General features: G+C 41.3%; 2 protein-coding genes across 2 annotated transcripts in view; both read left to right on the top strand.

Annotated features, from left to right (window-relative positions):
- TMEM242 (transmembrane protein 242) overlaps positions 1 to 25186 on the top strand; it is a 29649-nt gene extending 4463 nt beyond the window's left edge. The window contains exons 3-4 of the mRNA XM_045805410.2: positions 1412 to 1549; positions 24035 to 25186. Coding sequence (XP_045661366.2) covers positions 1412 to 1549; positions 24035 to 24133 — 237 coding nt within the window. The 3' untranslated portion in view covers positions 24134 to 25186. The remainder of the gene's footprint in view (positions 1 to 1411; positions 1550 to 24034) is intronic.
- LOC123797483 (L-lactate dehydrogenase A-like 6A) lies at positions 1421 to 24015 on the top strand. The gene is made up of 2 exons (XM_087865613.1): positions 1421 to 1549; positions 9365 to 24015. The coding sequence occupies exon 2, from the start codon at positions 16423 to 16425 to the stop codon at positions 17548 to 17550; it is 1128 nt and encodes a 375-aa protein (XP_087721739.1). The 5' UTR covers positions 1421 to 1549; positions 9365 to 16422; the 3' UTR covers positions 17551 to 24015.
- Positions 25187 to 27430: the final 2244 nt, after the last annotated feature.

The following is a 27430-nucleotide window of genomic DNA, read 5'->3' as shown; positions in this document are numbered from 1 at the left end:
TCCTTCATTGAATAAACAGAGGGAGGTGTAAGTGGTGGCTTTTAAAAACACATGTACATATGTAATACGTATATAATTTCTGTCCTTCCCAAGGAAATAAGGAATTTTTAACTTAAGTTTCTAAAATAAAATTTAGGCACTTAAATTGACCCTGTTTTAATAATATTTGGTTAGTGATACTGCTTCTGGATGGAAATTCAGGCCAGTTAGAAGTTAGTGAATTTATAAGAGATCTGTGGTATCTAGTGAACCACTCTGAAATTTTAGCAACATGAGAAAAGGGATAAGAGAGTGTTGTTTTGATCATAGAAAAATAACTAAAGAAACAGCTCTTGAAAATCTGGTTGGGTCTCAGGTATATTACAAACAGGTGTTAAGTCAGCAAATGCTGCATATCTTTGGGGTGAGGGCACCGTGTGAGACATGAAGATACAGGTAAACCAAGCATTTCTGTGTGCCACCAGTAAGATTCGTAATCACAACACGCACTACAAACCTTCAATGGGTTGAGCAATACAAAGAAAATTATTCTAAAAAAGAAAGGCTTGAGTAAATGGAAATTTGTTTCCAGAAGGAAGAGCAAGCATTATAAATTTGCTATCTTAACCACATTAGCTAATCAGTTTGATGACATTGTAATGGAAATACCAATGAATGGGACTCAGAGAAATCTTGACAGAAAGTTGTAGGGCTTTTCTGGGATAACTGATAGGCAAAAACAGCAAAGAAAAGTTTTGGAAAAAAAATAATCAGTAATCAGTGCTTTCAGTGATGGGGTGGTTATTCCCTTTTGAAGCATGCACTGCATTCCTGTTCTTCTCTAGGCAAGTTTGTATGCAGATAGTATGAAAGTTATTCAGTTATAATGGTTATAGATTTTTACCTTAATATGATGCCTTGAAACCCAAGAGGAGAATCATTGTTTATTTTCTAGTTTCTCATGAATAACTGCCATACACTGGGTTTCTACTATGTGCCTCACCTCTTTGAGGAAGCCCTCCTAAAGCTTCCTCTAATTGCAACAATAGATTAGGTCTCCTCTGGGACCATGGTGCCCTATGTGTATAGTTTTATCGTTGCACGTTCCATTTAGATCATAATTAACCTTTATGTGTCTGTGTCTTCCCCCTGCAGTCACTGAAATCTTCAGCAGAAAGAAGTTACTCTATTTGCCTTTTTCTCTCCGATACCTAGCACAGCTCCTGGCAATGCCCTGCCTACTCAAATACCTTGTCAGTCAGAGAAGTTGTGGCTTAAGTCACAGTTATTAAGTAGCAAAGCTGCTTTTTGAACTTGGGTTGGTCTGGCTTCCCAAAATTACAGTGACATTCAGGGAGTCGTGAGTTTCAAACACTCCCGAAATAATTACTCTTTCTGAACTGATGACTTTTCCTTTCTGTCTTCATTGCAGGGAAGTATGGCCACAGCTGCTTTACCAGAGAGCGGGTCTTCCCTTGCCTTGCGAGCCCTGGGTTGGGGCTCACTTTATGCGTGGTGTGGGGTTGGTGTGATCAGCTTCGCAGTCTGGAAAGCTTTAGGAGTTCACAGTGTAAGTAACTACAATCCTGTAATTGGTATCTGGAATGTTTATTCTACTTTCTGTGGTCTAAATATGCCTGATTTTCAAGAAGTGTGTGTGTGTGTGTGTGTGTGTGTGTGTGTGTGAGAGAGAGAGAGAGAGAGAGAGATTTATACCCCAAGCTAAAAAGCTGTATATTGGGAATGATTGGCTTTTTTTAAACTACTGGTAGGAAGTTCTGTGGACCAGGCTGTGTGTTAGAGGTGAGAATTGACAGTGGTTTGGAATAGGTGGCAGTAAGGGAGTTGATGAAAAGAGGTTCTGGATATATTTTGAAGGTAGAGTCAGCAAGGACTTGTTATACATCGGATGTGAGAGGTGAGAGAAAAAATGAAGTCAGGGATCTCCAAGGCTTTTGGCTTGAGCAGCTGGAAGATGGATGGGGACCAGTGTGAGAGGAGCATGTGTTCAGGGGTAATGTTAGGAGCTCAGTCTGGCGCCTATGAGTTTTTTAATAACTGTTAGATAGCTAAGTGGGGAGTCAAGCAAGCAGTTAGATATAGAAGTTTGGAATTCAGAGGAGAGTACAATGTCAAGATGTAAATTTGAGACTCTTCAGTACATGGGTAGTATTCAAAGCCAGGAGACCAGATGAGCTCACCAAGGCATTGAATGTAGAGAGAAAAGAGGTCCAAGGAAGGAGCTCTGGGCGCTCCCAAGGTTTAGAAGTTGGAAAATATGGAGCAAATTAGCAAAGGAGATTTCTCTACCAAAGGAGAAAACCCAGGAGAACCGGGACAATGGTGACTTGGATGTAGGTGAAGAAGGTGTATAGTGGGGTTAAATCATGTAAGATGAGACTCAGGAGTTCGCCAAGTTAGCAGTGTGGCGGTCCTTGGTGGGTGAAGCCTGAGTGGAGTGGATCTAAAAGAATGGAGGAGATAGATTGTATGTATAGGCATGTCTTGAGTTCTGCTTTACAGGGAAAGAAAGAGATGCGGTCATAGCTGGAAGGGGGACTGAGATCAAGAGAGGTCTTTTTGTTTGGTTTTGTTTTGTTTTAAGTTGGGAGAATTACTAGCGTGTGAGTATGCTGATGGGAGTGATTCCGTAGAGGGGGAATTGCAAGGGAGGACGAGTGATAAGTAATTATAAGCATTACTGAGTTTTTCACATTTGGTTTAATCATAACTGAACATAAGCATTATTGTACTTTTCACTCAGAGCATACTGATAGACAGATAGATGTTCCTTTTCTTCTAGTCCAACTAACCTTTATTTTTAAAGTAACTTTGCTGGCTAGTAATTGTTTATAATGATAAAGTTGTGTTTACTTGGCAAAGTTAGAAAACCTGTGACTGAAGATTTTGGATGATTTTTGTTAACTTCAGTTTTGCTTTTGACCAGTATAAAATCTCTCCTTCCATTGCAGGCATTGTACCAGACATTTTAGACATAGCAGATTATTTAATCTTTACAAAAACTATGAGGCAGATAGTAATATCCCCCATTTTATAAATGAGGAAATCGGGACTCAGGTTAAGTCACTTGTCCAAGATCACACAGCTTGCAATTGACAGGGTCAGGACTCGGACCCAAGTCTGATTTACAAACCTAGATTTTTTTTTCCAGTATTACCTCCCCTAGCTAAGATAGGAAATAAAGGAGTAGCTGGAAGGGGCCAAAAGGAGGGGAAGAAGGTAGTAAATTTGGTTTTGATCGTGATTGGTTTTGACTGTGATCCACACATTCTTGATAATTTGACAGGTTTTACCGGGTATCTTCAATGTGGGCCTCATCTCCCAACATTGTAATTAACATCAGTCAGGTATAGGACTGTCCATTCTTTCCTCATACAAGAGAAGACCTCCTTTTAGCCTTCATTTTCAGTAGGAAAATGCTTAGGGTATAATGATAAAGCAGGATTCATTTGTATATATAATATGAGAGCAGTCATTTGAAAACAAGTAGAAAAAACTGGAGGGAAATATGGTAGAAATGTGTGGATGAATTATGGGTGTGGGGGTGAATTTTTTATTTTACTTTTCTGCGCGTTCCTTAAATATGTATTGCTTTAACAGTAATACTACCTTTTTAAAAAAATGGTGCTATATTTTATTTTTATTAATTTATGCTAAAAATGAAGCACAGTTGCCTAGACGTTCGCAAAACTTTGACTACATGTGAAATATACTTGAGGGCTTGAAAACTTAATAAGGTCATTAAGCTTTTAGTTTCTATAAAAAGGATGGTCTGTTATATTGACTTCATGGAATTGTTAGATGATGTTTCCAGAACTTAGTAATGTAGGTCATAAACTGAGTAATAAAGTTTTAGATATTTTAAAATATAAATAGCCTTTGAATGAGAAGAGTCATAATGAATCGATCCAAATTTTCATAGACCAACAAAATTAAGATATTTAGATTAAGTTATATGCTCAAGAACTTGGGCTTTATGGGTTATCCAGTGCTATTCTAGTTTCTAGATGTGAACTTCTTTGTTTTATGGCACCAATAGGAGGATTATGGCCTAAATAAAATAGTTGGGCAAGAAAAATTATTTTCTGATTGGCACTACTGAATACAAGGACACTTGGAATCTTTTTATATCTTCATGTCTTTAAAACATGAGACTACAAATACGCTGCCTCCCTACCTGTAGGTCGTTAGGGATATCAGTTTGAGCTCCATATCTGAGAAGTCTCACAGAAAAAATGAACCACAGATAGTTTTTCAGGGGCACACCTTTTAAAAGCAGTTGTGTTTATTAATTTGTTCATTCAAAAGACATTTGTGGGCCTACGCTGAGCCAGGCACTGTGCCAAGACAGGGCTCCCCAGTAGATCGTTATTATGGAAGTTTTCAGTTTTAAGACTCTCTAAGCAAATTCTTACTATATGACCCACTCCGAGCCTTGTGGAGAGCAGTATTACATTTCAGTTTTCATTTCGAGAGTTTTGAGGATAATTGTGAGATTGCCCTGAGTCCTGGGAAATGTTAGCTCTGCATGATTAAAGAAAACAATCTTCATCAGAAAATGCTGGACAGAAATGGTCCAGATCTATGCACTCAACAAATAATTGATATCATTCTAGATAAATTCGGGTAAATCAAAATCAATCCCAGTGTCAAATAATTGTTGGTAGCAACCTTGACTCGTCATTATGAAACCCAGTCCAAAAAAAAAAAAAAGGGTGCCATCTACTGGCTGAAGGAGAGCAGTTCACACAGCTACATCTGCAGGCCTGAACAAGGGCATGCTGAAATGCTTAAAGCTCTTCAGTTTCTTAGAAATATTTTGGATTTACACTTTGTTTATCCATAGTTATTGTGGAATTTCATTTCACAAAGAACATGTATAATACATCAGATATAAATTTATATTTTACACAATAGTGTTATTGAATTAGAGCTTCCAAAAAGGGAGAGCTAGTGGAGGCTCTCTTGTCAGCCGACTGAAGCCAGTAGGTGTGCCCAGGATTTAAGGTGGGAGCCTCCCTGCCTTCGTGTACAAACCAGTCCAGATTCAGTGTGGGATCCCCTCACCAGTTCCAGCCTGCTGAACAGCACTGTGGGCCAGCATGCAAGGCCTGATTGCTCAGTATGGATTCATCAATTACTTTGAATTATGGTATTTTATCATCTGATTATGATTGAGGTGGCATTAATTTTATAACAGTAACTTAACTGTGAAAAGAATGAGCATTTACTATGGGCCTGTGGTCCCCTAATGCAGTTAATGATCCCAGATGATCCCAAATGATCCTGGGAAACTGCTGTGTTCAGGCCAGGTTCACACTGTGGCAGTATGATTAGATTCTTTTTATTAGGGGCAAGTATTTTAAGTTTAAAGTAGTTAAAATAAATGCTTGTCAGTGAGTAAATACGGATCTCTAGAGATACTATCTAGTAATTCCCCAATTATCAAAAGAAAAACCAGGGCGCCTTGGGTGGCTCAGCTGGTTTAGCATCTGCCTTTGGCTCAGGTCATGATCCCAGGGTCCTGGGTTCAAGTCCCGCATCAGGCTCCCTGCTCAGCGGGGAGTCTACTTCTCCCTCTCCCTCTGCCCCTCCTCCCCACTTGTGCTCTCTTTCACTCACTCTCTCTCTCTCAAATAAATAAATCTTTTAAAAAAAAGCACCATGTAGGGGCGCCTGGGTGGCACAGCGGTTAAGCGTCTGCCTTCGGCTCAGGGCGTGATCCCGGCGTTATGGGATCAAGCCCCACATCAGGCTCCTCCGCTATGAGCCTGCTTCTTCCTCTCCCGCTCCCCCTGCTTGTGTTCCCTCTCTCGCTGGCTGTCTCTATCTCTGTCAAATAAATAAATAAAATCTTTAAAAAAAAAAAAAAAGCACCATGCCACTTACAATTATTTACATGTTACTCAAGTACAAAGACTTAACTTTTGTACCTTTTCTTGTTTATGTTAAGTATTGATACTTGAAAGGATTTCTGAAAAGATGAGCGTATTTATGGTTAGACTATTTTGCCTTTTTTCCTCCCCTTAGAAGGAAAAATGTTGGATGTATAAATAATTCCTGATTGATGTGACTGGGGGAGCTTTAGGGCTTTTTACGCCTGTGGACTCATCTCGTTCAACATTTGTTGGAGGTTGAGGCTGTCTCAGAGTACCGATCAGAATGACCATTGCTAACATTTACTGCGCCTTGTATTTAATATGCTCATGATACCTGGTGTAGTTAGAATTCACAGATAATTTACAGTTGTTGCCCTCAGAGGAGCTTAAATCTCAATAGCAATAAAACCATGAATGAAAACATTTTTAGTTCTTGTGAAATACTTTAAATCGTCCAGAGACTTAAATTTAAAATTAATTTGTAAATAAAGGGAATTTTTAGTTTAGTTTGTTTTTTACCATGTAGGAAGAGGTATTTGTTTTTATTTACATATATTGCTTACTTTTAAAGAAAAACGTGTTTAGGACCTATCTTTTTTAAAACAAAGATGACTTGGTGTTTCTTTTGTAAAATTATGTACTCATTGTGAAAAAAAAAGAGTGTAGAAAAGTACAAAAAGGAAAACAAAAACCACCAGAAATCTTACTGAGTTGTAATCACTTATTACAATAAAAACATCCCTTCAGACTTCTGTAAGCCTATTCATATAATTGTATATAAATGTTTTACTGTTCTATTCTGGAACCTTTTTTGACTGAACAGCCACAAGACCGTCTTTGCATAGTAGACTGTATAAATCTCCATCACTTTTAATGGCTACATGGTGCTCCATTATATTATAATTTACTTAATCAGTCTCCTGCCAGTAGCATTTAGATTGTAATTTTTCACTATTAAACCCCATATTGAACCTCTGTAGGCATGCATCTTTTTGTACTTTTCTTGGTCAGGAAATTTGTCCTAAAGACAGATGATGTTATTGAATCCAGAGGCATTTAAAAAATGTTTTTGATATCCATTGTTAAGTACAAAGTTTATACATTTAGAAGATATTGACAGTGCATACAGGTTTCCTAGCACCCTTGCCATTAGTGGTTTCTGTTACTTTGAAATGTTTGCCAATCTGATAGACGGAAAATAATCTCTGTCTTCCTTTACTGCCTCTCTCTGAAGTCCCTGCTGCTCTGAAGGCTTTTATGCAAATAATCTGTGATTAAAGCCTTACACATCTCTCCAGTCCCTGTGTTGCCTCCTGATCTGCTGATACAGGTTGCTTCTTTCTCAAGATCCCAGGCTTCCTTTTCCTTAAAAAAAAACGTAGGGGTGCCTGGGTGGCTCAGTCGTTAAGCGTCTGCCTTCGGCTCAGGGCGTGATCCCGGTGTTCTGGGATCGAGCCCGCATCAGGCCTCCTCCGCTGGGAGCCTGCTTCTCCCTCTCCCACTCCCCCTGCTTGTGTTCCCTCTCTCACTGGCTGTCTCTCTCTGTCAAATAAATAAAATCTTTAAAAAAAAAAAGTAAAACATGTAAATAAAACACCTCTTAAATATTTCTCCAAAAATTGGTATTTGTCTTTCCTATTCTAAGAAATATTCTTTAAGGGGCGCCTGGGTGGCTCAGTCGTTAAGTGTCTGCCTTTGGCTCAGGGCGTGATCCCAGGGTCCTGGGATCGAGCCCCACATCGGGCTCCTCCGATGGGAGCCTGCTTCTTCCTCTCCCACTCCCCCTGCCTGTGTTCCCTCTCTCGCTGGCTATCTCTCTCTCTCTCTGTCAAATAAATAAATAAAATCTTTAAAAAAAAAAAGAAAGAAATATTCTTTAAGAGAAGTAATATTATATCTTTCCTCTAGGACAATATTGGATTCATTCTAATAAAATGTATTTTTTCCGGCGCTTTTTTGGTAGCTCCTGCTAAGTATACTTTTTATGTTAATGTTTACGCTCATTTCTTAATGACCTTATGACCAGCTCTGAGGACTTTTGCTAATTACAGTAAAATATCTTTCTTTTGACTTTTTGCTAATTTCAACATCTAGTAGATGTTGTATTAAATATGTTTATTCCTACGCCATTTTTAAGTTATTCGTCTCAAATGAAGCAACACTATAGTGAATGCTAGAGCCACATATGTAAGTAAAACTATGAAAAAGCTTAGAAGTTTTTAACATCTAAGATTTCTAAGAAGGAAATTGACTGTATGCTTTGTACTTTTCTTTGGTTTCAGTCAAAGGTTAAAAACAAATCCGTCTCCTGGCAAATTGTTTAATGGTAGCCACTTCTGAGGTATCTGCAGGGGAAGTCTGAAAATCGACTGAAAATATGTCCCTTTTGCGTCCTTGCCTAATCTAATTTGAGAGCTTCCAAACACCTCTACCAGTGTCTGTCCCCAGGAAGCAAACTTCAGTTCCTTACTCAGATTACCATAACGTCAGCAGACCCAGCTTCACTTCCACTTCCTGATAGTACTTACGAGAATGCCCAGAACACAGAGTCATAATGATCTTGCACAGATAGTTCTGTCAAGCTGAGGGCCTTCAAACAGTGTAAGCATTGAGGAATATATTCCTGGAATCATTTTTAAATTAATTGGAAGTGGCACTGTGCATCACTTAAATTTAGGTCTGAGGTGACAGGAACATCTCTATAATCCTTACTTCCCATTCACCGCAGCTCTAATGGGTGAGGCAGCTGGTGGTAAGAGGCACTCTATGTAATGTGGAAGAGCGATGTGATGACAGACGGAATCATAGGCCCTTGCTCAGTTTAAAATGGGAGATAATGACTAATGTTGTATTTTGTTTTCTGGGGGGGGGGGGGTGTTTTGGCCTAAGCCAAGGGGCTGGAAAAAAAAATCAGCTTTTTTGGCATATTGCCAAAATATTTCTTCTAAAAACCCACCAGTTTCCTTTTATAAGTAAAATAGGGCCCCAAGCGTTTTATTAAGTGGGAATGTGCAACAATTACTAGAAAAGATAAGCTCTGCCATGAAAGCCTTCTTGTTCCAAAGCCTGACACAGATCAGGCTTAATCACCTCAGGAATGTTCCCAGCCTTATTCCACTGGAGGAAAAGTATCCTTGATTTCATTTGGGTTTCCTTTTTCTTTGTCCTTATTTCTAACACAGAGCATAGAAAATTGGACTCACATGAGCAGGTCTCTCTAAATAAAGCACTGTGGAGTGAAGACCTGATAGCCTATGCTTCCCCCTATGCTTAGATGTAAAAGGTATCTATTATTGGTTGGTCACTTAGAAATATCTAAGAATCTATAAAAAAATTTTTATGTGTCTATGTTGATATATTTATATATATTATTATTCATTTACCAGTATATTCTCAAACTGAATTTTCCTGACTGAAATAATTTCTAACAATTTTAAGAAATCTTTTTTTTTTTTTTTAAGATTTTTTATTTATTTATTCGACAGAGAGAGACAGCCAGCGAGAGACGGAACACAAGCAGGGGGAGTGGGAGAGGAAGAAGCAGGCTCATAGCGGAAGAGCCTGACGTGGGGCTCCATCCCAGAACCCCGGGATCACGCCCTGAGCCGAAGGCAGACGCTTAACCGCTGTGCCACCCAGGCGCCCCAAGAAATCTTTTTTTTTAATGTGCTGTGTATCTTTCCACAATGTAGACTTTACTGAACATGATTTCACTATTTTTTGATGGCTCAGATATATCAGTTATTGTTTGCCTCTTGGGCTAATGGATTCTGGCCTTTAATAGTTCTTTATTCTTTCTGTAATTTTTCTCAATCCTAGTTTGGCTCTTATTTTTTCCTTCCCACTATCCCATTTACTTCTGAAATGCTGCTGTCTTATTTTATACATCTTATGCTAGGTTCCTTGCTTTGCCCTTAAATTTTCTCCTTCACAGGGTCCATCTGCCCCGGTGGCTTCATCCACACACAGAGGGCTGCCAAGTCTGTGTCTCTAGTTGACCTCTGAGCTCCTTGCCCATAGACCCACTTGCCTGGACACTGATGCTTGGATGTCCTGCAGGCATCATGTGTGTTCCCACCTGAACTGTTATTTCCTGCCCCTCACCCCATCCCCACCCTGCATCCTACTCCTGGAGTGCTCACGGTGAACGACAGCATCATCCACAGAGCTGCCCCGAAAGACTGTGGATTCTGGATTCTGTTCATGACGTTTTCTTGCCACTGTATCTAATCACTCACCAAGTCTTGCTTCTCCCACACTCCCACTGTCGTTGGAGTTGGAGGTGTCTCCCTGCCCCAAGATTGTCACGACGGATCTCTGCTCTCCCTGCCTCCCACTGGCCTCTCCATAGTCCTAGCTGCACACTTTGCAAGAGGGCTCTGGCCTTCATCTTCCCCAGACTTCTCTCTGCATCTGTACCACTCACTCTGCCTTTTTTCATGTCACCATGGGCAAGGTGGCCATGCTGCTCCCAAAGGCCCACCACGGCCATCTGCCAAAGAACCTTGCTCCCAGAATTGACCTCAGCCTTTGCTAATCGTCAGTTTTCCATCCGCTGCAGCATGTACAGACACATTCCAGTTCCTCCCGCCTCTGCAGATTCTCTCTTGATGTTCCTCGTCTTGCTGCAACCATCAGCGCACTCATTGCCTTCCCTTTCCTAGAACAGATTTCCGGAAAGAGCTGCCGTGGTCACTGCCTGCACTTCCTCCCCTTTCTTTCCTCAGTGCAGCTGCTTTCCCAGCTGCAGCGGAAGCTGCTGGTCAGTGTCCCCAGTGTCCTCCGTGTTGCCACACCCAGGTCTTCTCTCCATCACCCTATTACTTGACCTCTCAGCAACATTTGACACAGTTGAGCATTCTGTCCTCCGCGAAACACTGTCTTTAGGCCTCTGAGACACCTTTGACCTCACTGGCCATTTTTGCACATCTTTGCTGGCTCCTCCCTGGCAGACCTCTAAACATGGGGCTATCCACTGGCTTCATATTTGCATTCTTGTGTTATCCGCCTGTGTTCAGACCCTCAGTCCTCTCAATTATAGTCCTCGGCATTTTAAAACAATCCGTACAATCTGATGTCGGATTTGCCCTGAAGCTGCATGTTGTACATCATCAGCTGTGTGTCCCAGAGGCACGCCAGCAACCTGTGTCTTATCGGAACCCTCGGTTTCCTCACCACCTCTCCTCCTGGCTTGCTCCTCCCCTCTTCTTTCCCATTTCAGTCAGCATCACTCCCATCCCCTCAGTTCAAGCCAAAAACCCAGCAGAGACTCATCTTGGCTTCTCTCATTTCCCTTCCTTCCCTTCATGTCATCTATGGGCAGGTCCCGCTCGTTGGCTGTGCTGCTAAACACAGCCTGGCTCCTTTCCTCTCCTCCACCACCATTCACCTTTTGCCTAGCATAGGGAAGGTTTCCTGGCCTCTCCTTGACTTCCGCTGAACTTTTCCTCCACACAGCAGCTGGAGATATCTGTAAAGTGTCAGATCACATCACTCCTCTGCAAAACTCTTCAGTGGCTCCCAGTGAAGAAGTCTTGTGGGATGGGGGACGCCTGGGTGGCTCAGTCGGTTAAGTGTCTGCCTTCAGCTCAGGTCATGATCCCAGGGTCCTGGGATCGAGTCCTGCATTGGGCTCCTTGCTCAGCTGGGAGCCTGCTTCCCCCTCTGTCTGCCACTCCCCCTGCTCGTTCTTTCTCTCTCTCTCTCTGTCAAATAAATAAAACTTTAAAAAATCTTTAAAAAAAGAAGTCTTGCGGGATGTAGCCCCACCTGCCCGCTGGCCTCCTCTTGTACCACACAATCACCCCTCCCACCCCACCCCCACGCTGCCCGCCCCATGGTACACCGGCTTCCCTCCTGAGGGCCCTTCCTCCAGCTTTTCCGGGAGACTCCTTTCCCGGGTCTTCGAGTGGTGGCTCTGTGTTGGCACTTAGAGTTTCAACCCAATTTCATTTCATCTCCTCAGAGAAGCTTCCCCAGACCATCAGGTATAAAATAAAGTAGCCTCTTTACTCCCACCACTCATTTCCTCTCTGACAGTATCCCCTGTTCTTCTTTACACAGCACTATTGCAAAATGAAGTTATATTGACCATTTTCTTGTTTTATCTGTCCTCACAAAAAGAATGAAAATTTTAGGAAAATGGAGACCTCATTTTTCTTGTTCATTGTTGTATCCTCAGCACCTGTAACAGTGCTAGCACAGAGGATGTGTCCAGTAAACACCTGTTGGATGGAATCTGATCATGGTTTCTGCCATTTTCAATGGTTCACTCCTCCCTTGAGAATAAAATCCAAGTTCCTTGGAATGGTTTGGTCCCTCTGTAATCTGGCCCCTACTTATTCTTTAACCCGTTGGTTCTTAATGGGGGCATTTCGACTTCCCCTCCCCATAGAAGAAAGATATTTGGCAACATCCGCAGACAGTTTTGGTTGTCATAACTGTGGGGGTGGTGCTGGCATCTAGTGGACAGAGGCCAGGATGCAGCTCGAGAGCTTGCACTGCACAGGCCAGGCCCCGCAAAGAGGGACCTGGTGCAGATGTCCTCAGTGCTGCGATCGAGAGTCGGCCTGGTTCTCTCTTTGTTGCACTCAGAGTTCTCGCCTATTGAAAGGCCATGTTCTTCTAGCCTCTGAGCCTTTGTCCCCACTGAACACTTCTTCCTCTTCCTACTGTCCCTGCTGCTGGCTCTGTTCTTTGTCTAGATGGGGTCTTGAGGCAAACTAATCTTTAACTGTTCCAACTGGGAGTTAATCTGTTCTGGCGGTTTTGAGATTGTAAAGGTAACTTAAGTTTCTACCTTTAGGTAAGTTTAAGTTTTTACCTAAATTGAAGGTAACTTCCATTTACAAACATATTCTTCATGTCATTTTTTTTTTTTTTTGGATGACTAGAACTGTTATTGAGGACTGTGGTATTATTTCTATTAATCCAACTGCAGAGAGTAATTGGAGTGAATTAATAAAACCACACCTATGCAATTAGAGTCTGTATCCATAAAATTAAGCTTTGTCAGTTTTTAGCTACAATTTGGTATATTTAAACACGTACCAGTGAATTTTAGTTTGTTTTTCATGTTTTGTGCTACATTAAAATATTTCCTTTTTAATGATTAATATACGTGGCTCTTTTAAGTGTATCAAAAATTACGTGTAGATGATTCCTTTAAAGAACAGAAGTGAGATTTGGGTACTTTATTAGATGAACTTGCCAATTCCTGATATGATATTTGAATACCATAAGTGGAAGTTGATTGCAGTGTTTTGACTTGACAGTCTGCCTTTGTTCTATCAGGAAACAAAGCTTTGTGGCCCTACTTGGGTCCCTCCCCAGCATTCCCAGTATCACTGACAAAGGAAAATACTTTAAGGTGCTGGTATTTGCGAAGACCCCCACACAAGGATTACAAAGTTATATAGACTTTAGTATATGAGCAATAGAATCACAGCCCACTAATTTGTTTTAAAACTACAATTTGCATTTTATGATTTTTAAATCACAAAGAAGACTTTTAAAATAATTATGTTTATATAATGCTCTACTTGCTGGTGAGTTTATAGCTTATAATATTAATACTGCTTTCATTGCAGCTTCTCTCTCTCTCTCTCTCTTTTTTTTTCATATCAAGGGTTTTGTGCAGTGGTTATTTTTTAAAAGCTTTCCAAAGAACAAACCATTTTTTTAAAGGATGAATATATTCTCTCTGCCATTAAATATTTGTTTTCCTGTGTTTCTAGCACTGTAGAATTTCTTTCTTTTTGTATGTTCTGACTTGGTAGGTATTGGCTTTGGCTTTGAAAACAGTTAAGAAATCTTTTAGCTTATCCATATCTTTATCTGAAATTTATACATCAGCCTTGCGAAGAACCCCAGACAGGCACCTACACATTTTATCTAACCCTTACTTTAGAATTTTGGCACCAAGTGGATTCTCCAGCTGTGCCTTTCCATTTCTCTCACCTTTCAGCCCTCTAGCCTTACTTCACTGGATTCTATACTCATTCTTTTCTACCATGAATATTTACAGAATTCACTTACCAAGCTCTGTTCTAGAGGGTGGTGACATGCTCTAAGTAAAAGGTGATCTCTTTGGAGTGACAAATTCATAAGTAATTACATTTAATAGTGTGTGATAAATCCTACAATGGAGAGAGGTACAAAAGACACTGGTGGTATAGGAGTTTTAAAAGTCACTTCTGCCTGGGGGAGTGTAGAAGATTGAGAGGATGAATTATTTGAACCAGACTCCTAGATAGAAAAAGGGCAGGGGAGCTGGGGGTGAGAGTCTAGGCAGAAGGAATAGAATGACTTAGTTGCAACAACTGCTGGTCCAGAGACTTGCTGGTCCTCTTCATTTCCTGCTTCCTCCCTCCTAAGTGATGTAATCAAGCATAATCCTGCCATTAGCTATAATATTATGCCGTATTTTGAATAATTTGAGTTAGGTTTTCCATTCAAAAGGAATAAAGAGTCACTGAAAACAGGTTATTAGAGAGCTGTCTGGCTATATTTGGTTTCGCATATCTTTGAGTAGACCCAAATCTACTCTGGAGGTCATGCACATCTCTTTGTCTTTCTTAGTTCTTCCCTTCTTATCTCGAGACTTACTGTAAATAAAATGCTGCTTTGTTTGAGGTATTTTTATTTTGGAGTGTGTTATTTTCTCAAAATTGATTTAGTTGTGGCTGAGGGGAAAAACTGAAGAGGCAGCTGTCAGAGATTTTATTCCTGAAGAGGTTCAAACTCTAGAAAGAAAATTACTTTAGAAAGAAGTCATCTAGCTAAGAGTCTTTATGTGCTTGAATTTCTTCCTCAAGAACACTTATCTTGGAAAATGACTCGACTGGTCAAAGGAATCATTATAGGAGGAAGGTGGGAACAGGCATCAGGTTAAAACATTTCAATTATGACTGGGGTAAAAGAAACTATCAAAAGTTGGTCTTTTAAAAGGATCCCTCTAACATGTTAGCCACCATTAAATAAAGATGATCATTTAAAAAATTCCAGTTTTCAATTTGACAGATGGTTACCGTAAATCTGACCACCATTGTGGAGAGAACTCATGTATGTGGTGCTCTCACCATTTTGTGTGTCATGGAGTTTGTGACCCCATACTCTCTAACCGGGGTGTCTGGTCCCTGCTAGAGTGCTGAGTCACGCTGAAACAGGATTGCAGGAATCCCAATAATAGCCACACTTTTCTACCCCTCACCAACTCCTTTACTTATTATTCCTATTTTTCTGGACTGCATTTCAGTGGCAGAAAGAAAGAGAATAGCTTTCTAAGTCCTAAATATGAAATACTCATTTTGTCAAGATTTGGTGTTCTGAAACTGAAATTCTTTTGTTTGTTTGTTTTCTGACTGGGAGGGGGCTGGGAGTGCCAAGAGCCCTATTAGGGAAGAACATATTGCTCTCTCAGAAAGAAAGGAGAACTTTGAGGAATGATTATATGGTCAGAATTCTGTTTCTAAGTGGAGAGAAAGTGCCATTTTTATTTGGACTTCTATAGTTTACTGGGTTTATTAGGGTATATATTTATATTTCATCAGATGTAAAGCTGCTATCTCCTTAGTAACTTCCAAGGGAGTTTATAAGATTGACCAGAGAAATGCAGAGGAGGGCAAGATATACTGATGCCCTGTTGTGTACTGGGCAGTATCTGTTTTACTGTTTAAATCAATTATCTGATTTGTGTGTTGGTCAAAATTTGCCATTTCAAGGACATTTAAGATATATCTTCATTTTAATAGAAGGCTATCTCCCCACCTTTCGACTTAAGAAGTTGTTTTTAATCAGGACTCTGAATCACAAGCTTTCCTTTGGCATGAGAAAGAAGTAACAGCGTCTCGCCGTGAGTTTTCACTGTTGGGCTAGCGCACTGCCCCTTGTCAGCTGCTGCGACTTCCCCACAGGTGTGGGTCATGGTCGTGACTGGTATAAAGGCAGTGGAACCTTTCCAAATAGAAAGTTCTCAGATTGGACACAAGATAAAACAGGAGTCCCACTTCTACAGATGCAGAGAAATGGTGAAGGCGGCCATTTGGAGACAGAGCACACACATCTTATTCTTCCGGCAGGGATACAGATCAGGAAATTTAACCCCATTTTTATCTGTACTTATTGGGATTATTTTTACTTGGCATCTGTAGCAAAAATAGAAAATCAGTAATCCCAGGGATTTGGGTTGGCCCATTATACACGTTAAAAATTGCAGAGAATTCGTGTTTATAAAACTTTCACCTCAGAATTTATTTGCTAGAGAAGCCCTTTTCCCACCCCAGGTACCTTCCTGCGGGCCCTCGAGATGCCCCACCCGCCAGCCGCTTCGCGCAGCCGCAGTATCGGGCTGCGGGGCCCTCCGACACCACGGCCTTGCGCAGCCGCAGTAGTGCACTGGGGGGGAACCTCCCAACAGCCACGGGCTTGCGCAGCCGCAGTAGCGGAGCGGGTGTCTAACGGTCACCCGCAGCGTTCCTTCACACCTCAAAGCTTGCGTGCCGCTTCCCTCCTTTCTCTTCCTCCACCTCTCGAGTGAGTCGCCATGAGCTGGGCTGTGGGCGTCCTGCGGGCCAGCCGGAGAGTGGGCTCTGGGAGAGTGAATTCGCTATGTCCCCGCCGGCCGGCGGGCCTCCCGCTCACGGGGGCATGGGCCGTCACCCCCGTGTCTAAGATGGCAACCGTAAAGTGTGAACTTATAAAGAATTTCACTTCCGAGGAGGCCGTTCATCACAACAAGGTCTCCATTATAGGAACCGGATCGGTGGGCATGGCCTGTGCTATCAGCATCCTATTAAGGGGCTTGACCGATGAACTTGCCCTTGTGGATGTTAATGAAGACAAACTGAAGGGTGAGACAATGGATCTTCAACATGGCAGCCCTTTCATGAAGATGCCAACTATTGTGTCCAGCAAAGATTACCTTGTCACTGCGAATTCCAACCTTGTGGTCATCACAGCAGGAGCACGCCAGGAAAAAGGGGAAACACGCCTTAATTTAGTCCAGCGAAATGTGGACATCTTTAAATTAATGATTTCCAGTATTACCCAATATAGCCCTCGCTGCAAACTGATTGTTGTTTCCAATCCAGTGGATATATTAACTTATGTGACCTGGAAGTTGAGTGAATTTCCCCCAAACCGTGTAATTGGAAGTGGTTGTAATCTGGACACTGCCCGTTTCCGTTTCTTGATTGGGCGGAAGCTTGGTATCCACTCTGAAAGCTGTCATGGGTGGGTCCTTGGAGAGCATGGAGACTCGAGTGTTCCTGTGTGGAGTGGAGTGAACATCGCTGGTGTCCCTCTGAAGGATTTGAACTCAGATATAGGAACTGATCAAGATCCTGAGCAGTGGAAAAATGTCCACAAAGATGTGATTGCTAGTGCCTATAAGATTATTAAAATGAAAGGTTATACTTCTTGGGCCATTGGCCTATCTGTAGCTGATTTAACAGAAAGCATTGTGAAGAATCTTAGAAGAGTGCATCCAGTTTCCACCATAATTAAGGGTCTCTATGGAATAAATCAAGAAGTATTCCTCAGTGTTCCATGTATCTTGGGAGAGAATGGTATTGCAGACCTTATAAAGATAAAGCTGACCACTGAAGAACAGGCTTGTCTGAAGAAGAGTGCAGAAACACTTTGGGAAATTCAGAGGGAGCTCAAGCTTTAAAATTGTTTGCAACTACCTTTCTGAAGTTATTGAAGGGATAGTAGTTACAGGGTTGTGTATGTCAATTTTTTTTTATAAGCTTCAATTTCTAGAAGTTGGAAACAGGAAAGAAAGTAGAGTGAGTTGCCTGTTTGTTTAGTCCCCCAGCTTTTTTATTCAGCATCCAGATGTCAGGATTATTTTTTCCCCACAATTCCTAAGTGATTGCATCAGAGGAGGTGTTTTTGTACCACTGATGTAGCAGTACTTGCTGTGTGTGTGTATGTGTGTGTTTGTGTAGTTGCTCTTTGGTCCAGAAAGGATTAGGATATAGGTGTTTGTGTTACAGAAATGATAAGTTTCATTAAGTACATGTTCTTTCATTCTGGATGGCTTATACTTATTATGTTCATTTATATACTGTTTTTAAGACGTTGTAACTTCCTCTACAATATAAAAATAAATGTACATACAGAAGTACTTTCTGTAATGGAGTCATCAGCTGTCTTAATTCCCCTCTGACAGTATCAGCTGGGCCTTAAAGGCATTATAAAATGGGAGCTACGAGTAGGTCCTGTTTGTTGAGGGGCAGAGGGGAACATGCACACACATGCTCATGTATGGATGCCAGTGAAGCAGAATCATTAGGTTAAAATATGAAAATAAGAGTGATCTGGTTGGTAGCAGTTATAAAGTGTTTAATGCAGTAAAATATAAAGCTTTTAGAAAGAGGCCTGACAGAGATGGAAAGTGTTACTGCCATTTATTCAGCAGGGAAGGGAAGCATACTTAAATTTTGGAGTTGCTAAAAACAAAGCCTGACTTAAATTATCTTAGAACTGCCTCTGAGAACCTGACCTGTTAGCACGTTAAATCAGGAAGCGTGTTACAAACTGTTCTTGTTAGGCCCGGTCTTATCAGCAGAGTGGGCCCTGGCCCTAAGATGCTCCAGGGTCATCCCTGTTGCTCAGTTTATTTCATATTAATAGAAAGCGTTTGTTTTTGAATTTTGCCCTGTTGTTAATCAGTGTCATAAAAATTGGTTATTTTAATGAGTACTTCAGGGATTATATTTCTCAGAAAGTTAGACATTCATTTTTTATTCCTAAATCAATTGACTTTACCGTAGATTCTAGACTATATGCGTTTGATACAATGAGGGTTTAGGAGAAAGTGAAGATGCTTGTCAGACCTTTACCTAAATGATGTACTAATAACTTAGAAAATAAGGTTTTTTTCAAAAATCTATTTTAGAGAGCGAGTGAGCACAAGCAGGAGGGGCAGAGGAAGAGGGAGGGAGAATCTCAAGCAGACCCTGCTGAGTGCAGAGCCTGATGCAGGGCTCCATCTCACAACCTGGAGATGACGACCTGAGCTGAAACCAAGAGTCAGATGCGTAACCGACTGTGCCACCAGGCGCCCTGAGAAAGATTTTTAAATTCATGTTAGCTTTCCTAATGCAATTGAATATTAAATAAATAAAATGGTGTGTTCAAACATATCTCAGGATCCATGTGGATATCAGCAGGACTAATCAAAATTGAAAGATACCAGCATCTCCTTTCTAAAGCCAGTTCTGGGATGCCTGGGTGGCTCAGTCAGTTAAGCGTCTGCCTTTGGCTCAGGTCAGGATCTCAAGGTCCTGGGATTGAGTCCCTCTGGGCTTCTTGCTCTGTGGAGGGCCTGCATCTCCCTCTGCCTGCTGCTCCCCCTGCTTGTTCTCTCTCTCTCTGACAAATTTAAAAAATAAATAAATAAAGCCAGTCTTGCTTAGTTGAATTTTATCAAGTAGACATAGGACAGCAGTCCGCCCCCAAAAAATGACCCTTTACCGTAGTGATCAGGGTTCCCATACTATTTTATTGGAAACATCTAGAAATGTTCTGATTACCCAGGAAGTAGAATCATATAATGGGACTGATTTATGTACTGAGCTCTCTGAAAGTGGGAAGAATGGTGGTTTGGTTGTTCCAGCTGATTCTAAGAGCTATTTAAGCTTAACTGCACAGAGTTCCTCTTCCCCTTTGTCCAGCCCTCGAGTTTTTATTCACCATGTTTCAGCCAAGTTTAATGTAATTTTGAGGGGGATCAGAGCATGCCCTAGATCTGTTTTGTAATTCTCTTCACTGTGTCAGTCAGGATAGGCTGAGCTATACTACAGTGAAAAATAGTCTCCAAATGTGTGGCTTACAATAACAAAGGTTTATTTCTCTTGTAAAATCCACCGTGAGTTTACTTGAGTCTCTAGGGGAGCTGTCCTACACAAGGTGGCTTCGTACCTCAGATTGTTTTGATTTTGAGGAACCTCTGTAGTAACACAGGTTTCCATTATTTCCATGGAAAGGTAAAAGTGACCTGGAAACAGCTGCAATTAAATTAACTTCAAGAGGATGGAGAAGTAGAACCCCTTTATATCTAGAAGTACATGATTTCTGGTTATCAGTGAACATTGATAATAATCTGCCATACCATTCTAAATAAAATGGTAGCCATGGTAAGAGTATATATGGTTTTGAAGTCCTTTTTAGTGAAAGCTGGTATGTGATTAGAGGTTATAGAGGTACCAGCTCTTTCCAGGTCACAGAACCAGATTGGCTGTGGTGAAAGAGCCCTGGACATCATCCAGTCAGTTGTACTTAGAAAGCATGTCACCATGGCTGGGTTAACCTCTCTGCCCTCTGGTTTCTCATATGTAAAGTGGTGGTTCTCATTTCTGCCACATAGAATTGTAAAGACTAAATAATAGCCTGATGCTTGGTACAGTGCCTGGCACCCAGGTAATCTCAAATGGCAGACATTTTTATTCCTGTTCAAATAACAGAGTCTTACTCTATTTTATGAAGAAGCTGAATTTCCAAGTTCTTCAGAATTACTCTTGGCACCATAATTATTGACATATCCAAAGGCTTTCTCATCATTTGGTCCTATAGAGCTTTCATCATTCTACCTCTAGCACTCTCGTCCTGCAAGAGGCAATTGAAGCTAAATGAGCTAGTCAATGGCAAAGACATTTTACAACTTGAGCTTTTAATTCCAATAACTGCTTATTTTTTTAAGAATAGATGCTGTAAGGGTTTTCTCAAATTAATTGGGTACATCTCCTGAGCTTTTAAGTTTTTCAGCACACCATATATTAGACCAAAAGTCTTCATGTTGTTTTTTTCCGGCCAGGACATGCCTGATAAATGTGCAGCAGTATCCCATGTCTCACTCCCGGCATACTGGCTATATGGACCTTCAAAAAGCTGTTGCAGTGTGAATGAGAGTAACATTATTAGAGGCATAATCTTTCTTTTTTTTTTTAAAGATTTTATTTATTCTTTTGACAGAGATAGAGACAGCCAGCAAGAGAGGGAACACAAGCAGGGGGAGTGGGAGAGGAAGAAGCAGGCTCATAGCAGAAGAGCCTGATGTGGGGCTCGATCCCATAACGCCAGGATCACGCCCTGAGCCGAAGGCATACGCTTAACCGCTATGCCACCCAGGCGCCCCTAGAGGCATAATCTTGAATCTATTCTAATATCTAAAAAGTTCCTCATACCCAGTCTTCAGAATGTCCATATTAGTGACAAAGTACTTATAATAGGTTTCCCAGCTGTCATGACACTGTATTTGAGAACTGCCTTAGAAAGTAGTACTTCCTAATAATATGACAACCCATCACTGTTGGACACAAACATTGGGACTTAAGGTTCTTGAGCAATGGGCTCATTGCCCCGGGGGGTGCCATTCCGGTCTTAGTCTTTGTGGAGAGCAGCCCCTGGGGTTGTGCAGTACACAGTGGCCCTGCTTAGAAGGGTAGCCCTGTGACCCATAGCCAGGGTCCAACTCTCCCTGGTCAGAGGAAAAAGGGAAGAGGAGGGAAGAGATCCCAGTGTTTGCAAAATGCTACCGAGTAAAACTGAGTTGCTGGATGGAGACTAGTTCCCAGCATGCCCCATCCTCCCGAAACTTTTGGGATATAGGGTAGGGAATGATTTCTAGCAATAGCTGTCACTGTTATTGTGGAATCCAGTACACTGGTGTTCTAATCAAATTTGCTTAAATTAACCCCGAAAGCTTTTCAAGCACATCTTTAAGCAGGAGAAGTTCTGTTGGCCTGTGATAGAGTATCACTGTAAGACCAACACCTCTGAACTGCATATCAGAAATTGACAGAGGTGAAAAAACCTGAACGTTTTCATTTCCTATCCATATAACAGAAATAGTCCAAACTTAATAATCTGGTGTGGAACCCCTTTGTTTAAAGCAACATATGAGGCCCTGTTTAGAACTGAAATGTGGACTCTGGGTTTCCATTTCCACAGCTGTAAAATTAAAGAAGAGGCCTAAATAGTGTTCTTTAGCCACTTGCCTCACTTCCTTGACCTCTCTTTGAAGCCTGTCTCTTCCTGATTGGCTCTTTTTCAGGTAAGATTCCTCCTGGGGGTTCAGTAACTCATGACTCCAGAAGCAAGTAAATGAAACAATCCTTGGAAAATTAAAGGCAAGAAAAAAGATCAGTCCAAGAGGAGGAAATGGGAGCACAGCTCCCCACGCGGAAGTAGAGCAGCCATGCTTTACCCCTCCCCAGACCTCATCTGCATTCCCCAGCTTCTCCCTTCTCAGCAACGGCCTGTGTTCCACATCCCTGAGAAGGCGAAATGCTAAATGATTCTCTTCATGTCCTCACTCTCTGACAACCCATTTGAAAACTGTCATTAGGTTTAGTTGTGACAGATGTTCAACCAATAAAGGTGAAGAGAAAGAAGTAGGTAGCACGTTGCAGACCCTGGGCAGAGATGTCTTTGAACTGAGAAAGTCTATGCAAGAGTCCTCAGTGGGGCCATGTTAGTATTTTGGACAAAGCAGTTCTTTTTGTGGTCACGTTAGACATTTAGAATCTGCTGCCCCCCACGCAAATAGCAGTTCCCTGTGATTATGACAACCAAAATGGCAACACATGATTTGAGAACTGCTGTTTGGAACTACAGTTTCCAATCCCTCCGCAGTACTGCCTCTAGTCGACAGCCTCTCATGAAGGATTCGCCACAGTACAAGCTGGAGAGTTGCATGGAGGATGGGGCTAGGGAGAGACACACGTGCCGTGAACGTGTGTGTCTTGAGTGCTGGTGTCTGGGACCCAAAAATTGAGCTGGCCATAGAATAGGTAACCTTATGGATCTTCCAGTGTCAAAATACGTAGCCCAAAATGATATTGAACTGTAAAGTAATGCTTTTAACAAACCTACTATATTATTATACATATCCATGTGAACTTTGTTCTTGGAACACAGCACTGACGATGATGACAATAGCTAATATATGTTGAGTACCACCATGGGTTAGGTGCTGTGCTTTCATCCTCACAGCCCTATAAGCCGGTAATGATCTCCGTTCTACACTTGTGGCAACTTCTGCTTAGAGAGAAGAAGCAGTTCTCCCAAGTAGTGGAGTTAGGATTTGAACAGAGAGGTGTATCTGATACCAGAGTCCGTGCTGCTCATAGCAGTGCTGCAGGGACCGGGGTGAATGCCTAGGAATTGACAAGTCCTGAGCATGCCACACTTGCTGAATTTAGAAACAAGGTAAGGAATCAGCTTCAAAATGAAGTGAAATTAAAAAAAAACAAAAAAACATTAGCCGACTCTCAAAATAACCACTCCAAGAAATGACTTTGTGTTGGAATGAGTCCAGGGTGCTTCACAGATCTGATGGAGGGGCTCCGTATCCTTGAGAAAGGCGGGTAGGATATGGCCGAGGCGAATACTGTAAGGCCGTGCCATAGTGCTGACGTGATAGCTTCACAACGGGACCAGATGGGTTAAAATAATGCATCAAACGGCGCGTAGCTGGGACCGTCTAATGTAAAGACTGTCCAGCTCCCGTAATGAGTGTTGCCTTCCCTTAGGGCAGCGTGCTCTGCAGGTGGAGCCCGGTGCTCCGGGTCGACACTGCATCTTAAAGATCTTCCAACCCCTGCTCCAACTGTCAGGTTCCAGATCTGCCTCCGCCGGTATAACCTCTGCACAGACTCTTCAACACTGTCTGGTACATGAGAACATTCTAGTCTATTTGCCATCCACTGATTCATTCTTCATTAACCTCCTACTGAGTTTCTTCTCTCCACTTCTTCCTTTTGGCTCCAAAATTCTTGGTATATTTAAGATAAACAGACCGCCCCCCCCCAAAAAAAAAGACCCAGAACTCCCATTCTCAGCTGCATCTTCATATATGAAAGCCAACAATACATAGCATTCTTCTGGTAGGAAATAAATATGGAGGGTTGACAATTTATGCTGCTTTCCAGATTCAGAATGGCACTTTATGTTACTGAAAGCTCAACAGGTTAATACCTGGAAGAAGAAAAGAGGTGTCTCGTTTCCTTTCAAGGTAGCTAGAGCAGTCTTTACCTTTTATTGTACCCGCAAGTTACGAAGTATCATTTGGGCAGCAACGGGGTCTCTAATTGCTTTGGTTTTTTTCCTCTTTTAATTTTGATAACTGATTTTTTTTCTTCTTTTAGATGAAAGACTTTCGAAGTAAAATGCAATCAATATTTCCAGCAGTTCCCAAGAACTCCGAAACGTCTGTTGAGTGGGAGGAAGTGTTGAAATCCAAATGAGATGAGCATGGTGGGGGAAGTCTAATAAAACAACTTTCGTGGAAAGGGTGGCTTTGGAGATGCCCCGGAAGCGAAGGGACTCCCCATTTACCGTCAGGAGCGTGTGCATTGTTGACTGAACCCATGGGATGGATGGCGTTCAGTGTCCACATAGGCCCACAGTCTGTGTGCTTTCCTTTAAATTGATATGGGCGTGTGTGTGTGTGTGTGTTAAGGTTTTCCCAAAATTAGGAAGATTCTTTAAAAATAATTATATGAATAACCTCTCTGTGGAGACGATCTCAAGGGTAATAGCTTCTGTTTATAACCGCTAAAACCAAGTTTTGTACCTGAAAAAAAATGCATAATAATATACGATGGAAAATCTTCATAGACAGACTCCTAACAGCACTAGTACCTCAGTGTGTCTAATTAAATGAGTTTCCACAGCTTTTCTGGTTGGTATGTGATTGTCGGACTTGGAAGGCTTGCTGCTGTTGGGCCAACTCCACAGTGACAGGTTAATGGGGAAACACTGTACGTCAGTTAGCTGATGAGCTCACCTCAAGGCCCTGTAAATTCTCAGAGAGAAGAAGCCAGTAACAGATTATGATAACCAAAAAGGTAGTCATGCTAAAATAATAATGGTATTGTGGATATAAAATGTACTTTTTTGAGAAGTTGGTTCTGTGTCCCTAAACATTGACTAATAGTTTGTAGTTTTATCTCGCTTGTTAATGTAAAAATAGGCCATTTATCACCTGTCTTATCAAATATTTTTAACCAGAAAGTTATGTAGGTACTGAGTCCCAATACTAAGTGGTTAGTACTGCCTCCCGATGGATTCTTCCACACGCGCCCAGCCCTTTCCTGTCCTCCATGATCTCTTAGAGAAAACAGAGGGTAATGTCTACATTGCAATTATTTTTACTGGAGATGAACATTTTTTAAAGAAAGTACTTTAATATGTCAGTATATCCCGAAAAGTATGGTTGGATATCAGTAGTGCAATTTCTTTATAATTACTTAGGCTCTAATTAGCAATCAGGTTTAATAAAGTACATTTGAAATTTTTCTGTTATAATGAAACCTTTTAGTTCTAAGGAAAATTTTCAAATGAAATGTCAAGTGCATAATGTAACATTTTTCTCTGGACCACGTTACCCTGTTAAATTTGCTGTATTGTTAATTAATTAAACAGGTGTAAGCAGCATCTGGGATTCATACGTAACCTGTTAAAAATCCAGGACTAAAAGGAAAAAACTGTGGAATTTATCAGGGCATACGGAGTAGCAAAAACTCTTCGCCCAGCTTTCAACTAAATCTCTAAGAAAAGCTTTCTAGCCTCTGAATGGGATGAAGGAAGGAAAGACACGAGCCAAACTGAACAGGCTGTGTCCATATTACTGGCCTGAGTCTAGGAGCATGGTGGGTATGCTCCCTTCCCACAGGGCCTGGCACATGGGAGGCCTGAGGAATGAATGTTTAGACACATACTTCTGTGGCATGCCTCATGTTTACAAACCCTTTTCATTTATGTCTGTTGTCCTTGAGGGATGGCAAGGTGGCCCCGTAAGAATGATCGTGAATCACCTGCAGAGGGAAGGTTGACGGGCACAGAGTCCCTAGACTACACCAGGCATAGGCTCTTTAAAAGCAGAAATGAAGTAACAAAGATGAAAATTTAAAGGAAAACAAGCTATATGACTGAAGTGGTATTTTTCTACAGTCAGAACTCAGATATCAGAAGATTTAGTCATTTGTCTATTCCTTTTATACCAGAGGCATATTGTTAAATTAGTTAATGGAAAGGAAAAATGTTTAACAGATAATGTTATTCTTTATGTGAAGTACCATCTGTGTATTGAGTTCTGAATGTTCCTGGATATGGAAGAGAGGAAATGTTATGGAACTGCAAGTTTGCCGTCTTTGCTGTCTTTATCTTGGGTAGAGTATGACAAACATAATCACATTTATCTCCCGGAGCATAAAGAGTTTTAATCACCCTATTAACCAGGATGACATTTTTCACAGACTTAAAAAGGAATAGAACAGACATTATCTCCCCATAAGCAATCCATTTCATGGAGTCTGAGCACTAGAAATTTTTTAAACGATGGATAACACAAGCCATTTCCATCTCATGCATAAGCCAACATTAAGGCGGCTTTCCATAAGAACGTTGCTTACACTGGTTGAGTGTTAAGCTTTACGTTTAGAATCTCAGCACCAAAAGAGCTATTAGAGAAAGCAATATAGAGAAAATGTGATGGGCAGGGAGGGGCAACTTCCCAGGCCTCCGGATTCATTCACGAAAAAAACCCACATGGATTTCAGGAAGTTATTGCGGCCCCGTAAAAATGTATCCATGGGCTGCTGTTATCTTCAGAGTCAAGAAGATATGATTTCTAAACAACCCCAGAATGAAAAATAGGGCACGGGAAGTGCCTCTCATGATGCTGAGCTGCCTATCTCTACAAGAAACGAGGATTCCAATGAGCCGGAGTTTGAGTGAGCCGCTGCCGGGCCCAGCAGCGCGGAGGCATGACTGCAGGTGACCCTCCTTCTGTCGCACTGACATAGGCCGACGTCGGAAGAACCTTGCTTAGTGCTCAGTCAAAAGGTGGCACCTAATCACCTCGTCTGTCATACATTCTGCTTCGTTTCACGGACAGTATGGGACTCAACGTGCAAATTAATCATGCAACCTAAGGGGAAAATATAAGAAATTAAGAAGAAAAAAAAAAAGCCCATGGGGACAAAAGTAATTAAAATCCACTGAATTTAGCTATTTCACTTGGGGCAAAATTTAATCTCTCCTAGGTTTGGTTCCTGGAGAATGTTGTATATTGTCACCAATTTTCATGTGTCTTCTTTAAAAATAAAGCAAATAGTTAAGTATAAATTAAAATCAGCCAATAAACTATAAAATTATTTCTCCAAATAGTTAAATTTCTCACGAAAGGCAGTAAAATACAGATTTTTATAGTATTTTATCATATTCAAGTGAGATGCTTTTCCTTTCTGCCAAGAGTCATTGAATAATATGTCAAGTATTGGGGTCTCTATATTAGTGTTATCAGGATTAATTATCAAAGGCTGTGCTTATATAAGAGGAAAGTAAGCATCTCTTGCAAGCAGTGACATTAATCTGTAATAATGAGTGAAGCTGTTAGCAAATTTTGTCTGATAGTACATAACTCAGTTTGGGAGAAAATTAGACCAAGATGCACATAGAGCTCAACTTTTCTGCCCAAGTAGTAGTGGAGTGATTCAGGACCTAGTTTGTATTTCTCACATAAGCTTGTCTCATCATTT

The sequence above is a fragment of the Ursus americanus genome, chromosome 11 (genome assembly GCF_024610735.1).
Source record: "Ursus americanus isolate L20-20 chromosome 11, mUrsAme1.1.p, whole genome shotgun sequence".
NCBI classification, from domain to species: Eukaryota; Metazoa; Chordata; class Mammalia; order Carnivora; family Ursidae; genus Ursus; species Ursus americanus.
The sequence above is the reverse complement of the archived record's forward strand: the minus strand, read 5'-3'. Positions and strand labels throughout refer to the sequence as shown.